This window comes from Neodiprion pinetum, chromosome 3 (assembly GCF_021155775.2).
Source record: "Neodiprion pinetum isolate iyNeoPine1 chromosome 3, iyNeoPine1.2, whole genome shotgun sequence".
In the NCBI taxonomy this organism is placed as follows: Eukaryota; Metazoa; Arthropoda; class Insecta; order Hymenoptera; family Diprionidae; genus Neodiprion; species Neodiprion pinetum.
Genome location: NC_060234.1, coordinates 11641387 through 11647493, shown reverse-complemented (window position 1 = coordinate 11647493; position 6107 = coordinate 11641387). Strand labels below are relative to the sequence as shown.

Below are 6107 nucleotides of genomic sequence, written 5' to 3'. Positions count from 1 at the left end.
GTGCAAGGGAGGGACAGAAACGGAGAGATAACGTTTACGACCTGCACCGTGGAAGACGGTGCGATCTGGATATCGGTACCAAAAGACAAGAAGAAGAATGGTCAAAAGCGAGGCGGAAGTTGCATCCGTTCGCCGCAGGCTGACGGGTAAGACGGCTGGGGAAGGACCTTCGATCGAAACAGGAAAGCCAGTCCCAAGAAGGTCAGGTTCCACGACCCACTGGTGGTCGATTCAGGATTCTGTGAAGGTTCGCGAGCCGTTCCCTGTGTGAGTTCATTACTGAACGGGTTATCCTTGCATAACAAAGATACCACGTGCACCGAAAACAGGACTTACAACATATTAGGAAACGGAGGAAATCTGAATGACGCACCGGACACATCCGATCGCCACATGCAGCGCACGACACTTGTGTAAGTTTTTGACATGACTTAAGCGTCTCTTTCAAAGGAGCTTATCTCATCTTACGACAAATGGTACGCCAGTTATTGACTAAGACTTATGCTTGTATCGATATCTTAATTCTTGAGCATTTTTCAGTTTCTCAATTTTTGTAAATTTCTTAATCCTTAGACATATTTCAAAGTTTTTTCATTTTTCTTTGACGGCAACTAGCAATTCTTTCGATTGACAATAAATTTTGAAGGCCGTCAAAGTAACGTGAACGATTTGATAATAATACTAGCGATATAGTAGAATAGAAAAAAAAAAAATTTCAAATATGAAAAGAAAAAAAAAAAATTTATTCCAAGTATTTCTGTTACAAGAATAGGTGTAACATATAGGTTTAAAAAATGTAATGTTATATTTCTATGAAATTTATCATGCATTCATTAGAATGTGATGATAATTTTGAACCGATTATAACGTAATTCATACAATGATGTATGTATGTAATGATAAGAACTCGCATATTTAATTTGTAACGCTCTGTTGTCATTGTAAATGATTGAATTGACAAATAAATGTCTAATACTAAAATCTGTATTTCCGATACTATTATTTCACTTTATTAATCGTTTTGAAAACGGCCAGATTAGAAATTGCAAATCAGGATATTTTCGTTGATTTTATAAAATTATCCTTGCAGACTAAATCTATAATCTAAATTGTAAAATTTTACCAGTAAGTCATCAAAATGCAAGTGAATTTCTCACTTGAAATATTTGAAAAAAACTCTTCCCCGAATATTATATCAGTAATTATACTGAACAAGCATGCAATAACGTTTTCTCTTTCACTTTGTTGTCAGTGAACTTCGGGTCGAGATTAAAATATTCGATTTTAGAAATATTACATTTTCTTATAAAAAAAAAAACCTCAAATAGAGAACTCGGTTACCGAGTCTTATGACTAACAATAAAGATCATACAAGTGTAAGTATAACTCACAGTAGATTTATTCGACACATTAAGTTCACCTAAATATTTTTCGCGCTTACTTACTGCTGCAGACTCAAATTAAAACTGTATTGGCAATTATTCAAAACCGCAGTAGTGTAAATTGTATTTTATCGACGATCTAAAATATGAACTCGGTATCTTTCCATGAAATTTTAGCGACGTATACATGATACCTTGAAATTGTACAATCGTAGAAATCAATTGCCCGTATTTTGTAACAAATTCGGAACGCACTGCAGCCATTAATAATATATACATATACCAATCTTTTAATTGCCATTTCGCGCATCAATATACGCAGATATTTATTTTCATCGCGCGATTCGATATCTCCAGCCTAATAAAATAAAGCCGTGTAACGGAACGTAGACCAGATGCTACATCCAAGCCTCGGACAACGTCACAGAACCCTAGACGTAGTTAATTTTTCAGCGGGGTGATATTACACCCCATTTCGCATTGACCGTGCAAAGACAACAGCGGACGTTCAATACATCCCACGTTATGTGTTCTACCACTGTGAAAAAACACGCGAAATAACTCCCGAGCAAACAAATCCACGCACTGACTCGGAGACGAATCCGACGATTGATTCAGATATCGATAAAAAATAAGCCCCCCAAAAAATAAACTCGCGAAAATGAAACGATAGATAGACAAACAAAGCCGATAAAATAACGAATTTAATCAAAAAACAAGAATGAAATGAAAACTATTGAAACATTATTCACTAACATTAGACTGCTTTTGAGATCACTTCCGATTGAAACTGGATCGATAAATGGTAAGAGAAATCCAGACCGAGAAATGATTATCTTCAACACATCATTTACCATTTGATTGTAGACCAAAATTTTCTCATCACTAGATAATATTTTATCCAACTATTCTATCGTTAAAGTCATCCAAATTAACCGATTGTTTGATGCTGATTTTCAAGTTTGTCAGGCGCCAAAACTTCCGGAATTAGTCGAATCGCACAGTTCGGAAAAAAAATGCCGTTCAAACCTGTCTACGTCGACTCCTATAAAATTTTTGAAACTCCAAATTAGGAGCTCGTAGCGTAATTCGGAATAAATCTATTTAGTCTGAAAAATGAAAATTCAGTTTTCAGAGCTTTTCCTCTCGCTTCAACTTAGAAGTGATCAGGTTCCGGATTTGTTCAGTTGAGTAGTCTTTGAGTAATTCATATAACACGCACTTTTTTATAAGTCATAAATGATTAAATTCTGAATCTAATCGGTCCGGTAAAATATTTTTTCCGATAAAGTATTTTCAGTTCAAAATAGACTTCAGCGGGGAATTTCAATCAACCTTATTGTACAGGTCGGTTCAATAACTGTTTGTTTCAATATTTTTTTGAGTGAATGTATATGCGGTATTCCAGTTCAACCGAGACAACAACAAAGTACCTACATCCCGCCCTAACTGAATTTCGTTTGAAACCGTATTTCTGAAATGTTTTTTCTTACTTGCCAAACCTAAAAAGTTCTTTTTTCACTTCCAAACCGTCGAATAATTATCGCCAAAGTCGAAATTTCACAAAAAAATAATAACAATAATAATAATAATAATAATGACCAAAACAGTCAATACGAAAACCAAAAGCAAAATAGGAGCCGACGCTCTGCTCGCGATCGTCCTCTCCAGAATGGCGCTAATCGCCAACTTAATACTGACGGATTATGCAAAAAAAAAACTAAACGGAAACGAGGCTCGTCGCGTCACCCGCGACTGGCCGACGCGGTCCGCGATCGGCAATAAATTGATCAAACGTAAAAGAGATGAAATTTCTTATGCCTACGGGCGCTAGTTGCCAACTTAATAATACCCTAACTCGCCAAAAACCAAAAACCAGATTTGGACTCGATGCGCTGCCCGCGATCGTCCTTGACTACGACGCTATTCGTCACTTAATTATAAACCGTTGAACAAAAACGTGATCTAGGTCATAATCGACGCGCTGATCGCAATCGTGATTAACTCTAGGCGATGTCTTATTTCTACGGGCGCTAGCCGCCACCTCACTGATGCACAAGAACTCGTAAACTAAACCAAAAAGACGTGACTCGACGCGCTAATCGCGACCGAATCAATAACTCTAGGAAGCTTACTGATCGTGCGGGTGTGCAGCGTATTATGACGCATCCGAGCTCCAGTCGTAGTCACCAATTCCACAAAGTTCGCAACCCTTCCCGCTAAACCGAGCATCTACGCACAGTAACACGCGGCTCCCCCCGAGAGGTGACCCTTTTTACGTACGCAGACTCGACGAGACCCCGTGCAGCGGAATTTGGACGCACTCAATTTCGAACCGAAATTGTTACCCACTCGAAACCGTGACTCTACGCGAGACTTCACAGGAACCCACTTGACTGTACGCCCTATCGCGAAAACTCGGGCTACGGTCATCATCAAGGAGATCGGCGAACAGATTTCGAGCGCTACTCTAACTCCAAGATTAAGTGGGCCTACCGTGTATCAGTGAGCCAATCTAACTTGCGCTCGAAATATGCCCGCAAAGAATTACCAGCGCTTACCACTTCGTAGCCACCCGAGGAATTCCCCGACTCCCGTTGCAGCAATGGCACGCGATTTTTCTCTTTTCTTTTACTTTGCTCACTACGCTCGATCCACCCACTACGCGATGTCGCCAGGACTCAAGTGACGAGTCCTGCAAATCGGAGCCGCAATTCGAACATGCCCCGAACATAGGCGCTATCCGTAGTCAAAATTCCAACGATCTAATTGGGGTTCTCGTTACGAAATTCTTACAATCTAGCGTATCGCTATCGTTGAATTCCGCTGTCGCGGGGTGTTGATTGGCTGGCCAGTCTCTGGTACCCCGTAGCTTGGCAGTGGCGTGGTGACGACTTCGCGAGGGTACCTGTTGTCAGTTGGTCGACGGCGGGGGGGGCTACGGCTCGCTGGCCACCAACGGGAATCTCGTCCGCCTTGCATTCCCTCGCGGCAGAGCTCTTCGTTGACGCTCTCTTCGTAGCCTCGTGTGAGGCCCTCCTTTTGTCGCGATCCGCCGCGATTGCCATTCAGTAACGTCGTTTGAATTTGCTGTCGATCCCCTGTCTGAGGCCGCATTTACTCGTCACCCAAAAAAAAAATAAACAGAAATCCTCAAACGTCTTATTCGCTAGACCGACGATGGTCCCCTCTGAGAGTCTCGGATGCGTGACTGATGTCCTGGCGCTCTTTTTCGAAATGAGCCGCGGTCTGCTTCGCGTGCTCCCTAAGTTTATGGTTTGTCTAGAGTTCGAGGAGCCGTGTGGAACGCGCAGTAAAAATGCCACGCTACAATATCAATATTTATATTTCCGTAGGGATAGCACTGTGAGTTGAGGAAGAGTTTTACATCTCTGATCCGACAATGATCAAATACGCCAGCATTTTTCGGCGGCTCGTTTCTCTTTGCAGTTTGAAATCCTAGAACGACATATCTCGGCTTCTCAAGCTGCGTCGATGTCTTGACTGACCATATATGTCGCGTTGTTGATGGGAGCATCGGATACACGTACGTTTCCCGAGAACGAAAACTCATGGATATGGCCGGATCCCTGACGATGTAGTTGAGTAGCTGGATTTTCGGTTTATCTGCCAGTTTGATGTAGGGCAACAACCACTCGATTTTATTCAGGGTGATTTTAAAGTTTTCCGTCGCCGAGGTCTGAATCACGGCATTCAAATCAGTGTGAGAATTAACTCGTGTTTAGCGTTGACGATGACTCGACGATAATCTTCGGCGAAGCTTAGCACATAATTTAACGGCAAAACAACATTGAAATTTTCAGCTGCATCGGTTAGTTCCTCATCCCCACTCAATTACCCGGTATTCTCCAGACTATATTGCTGGCCTGGAGTCAAGGATACGTAACCCTTCATAGTGCTGGTGATGCCAACATTTTTATTCCGATCAATCTCTACACCGTTCAACTCGTAGCGAACTTCCTCAAACAAATGACAAACGGCCATATTGATCAATTTCGTAACCGTCACCACAGCCACAACATCATCCTTTGTGATTTTTTCGTGAATGTGTAGAGAGCTTTTACTGGGCAGTAGACACAAGTCTTGATGTTGAACAACAATATGGATTTCATCGTTGTTCTGGAAGGTGGATGATGCAAACGGTTGATGAGCATGAATCTCAGAGTGCGCGATCGATTCGTCGAATACCACAAGTTTCTGTATTCTTATTATTTCTTCCATGGTAACACACACAGGATGCAGCGAACACGAATTTTTATTTTCCAAAATTTCCACGTAATCGAAGACCTAGGCTCTGGAGAAACCGAACGTTCAGAGGTGTCAGTCTCGTAGGCGGTGTAAACGTTGTCAGAGGTGTCGGGCGACTGATGATTTTTGTCCATGACGTTTGACTTTTATAACTTTGGCCCAACTTTCTCGTCTCAAACACGATTCCCATTATTTGAGTGATTTCAAGTGTAAACGTACAGTAATCGTTTCGCCGCGAAAATTAATCAGCTCGTCGTCTTGATCGACTATTCTGAGCTGTAAATGATGTACCGACTGTACGGCGATTGGCAGGTAAATGACGTTGGTAGGCACTTCGACAATCTTGTATCCGGATGGAACGGTTGGGAAAAATTCGTGAATCGTGTGAGCTCGACGCCCGTTTATGTACGCCCCTGTGGTTATGCTACACTCAACGCGTAAAGTATTAACCTTCAG

General features: G+C 41.6%; 1 protein-coding gene across 1 annotated transcript; it reads right to left on the bottom strand.

The window, feature by feature from the left end:
* Window positions 1-4653: 4653 nt before the first annotated feature.
* On the bottom strand, window positions 4654-5785 carry LOC138190595 (uncharacterized). Its single transcript, XM_069134342.1, has 3 exons — window positions 5713-5785; window positions 5286-5485; window positions 4654-5082 (listed from the first exon to the last, which is right to left on the bottom strand). Exons 1-3 carry the CDS (start codon window positions 5783-5785, stop codon window positions 4654-4656), a joined length of 702 nt encoding a protein of 233 aa, XP_068990443.1.
* Between the last annotated feature and the right edge of the window lie 322 nt (window positions 5786-6107).

Bases quoted from the DNA above. Each gene is read 5' to 3' on its own strand.
- LOC138190595 (XM_069134342.1), bottom strand. From the start codon at position 5,785: ATGGACAAAAATCATCAGTCGCCCGACACCTCTGACAACGTTTACACC. The intron at 5,486-5,712 runs GTTCGGTTTCTC...TTCAACATCAAG, and splicing joins CGAGACTGACACCTCTGAAC to ACTTGTGTCTACTGCCCAGT. The intron at 5,083-5,285 runs GTATCCTTGACT...GCCGTGATTCAG, and splicing joins CCAGCACTATGAAGGGTTAC to ACCTCGGCGACGGAAAACTT.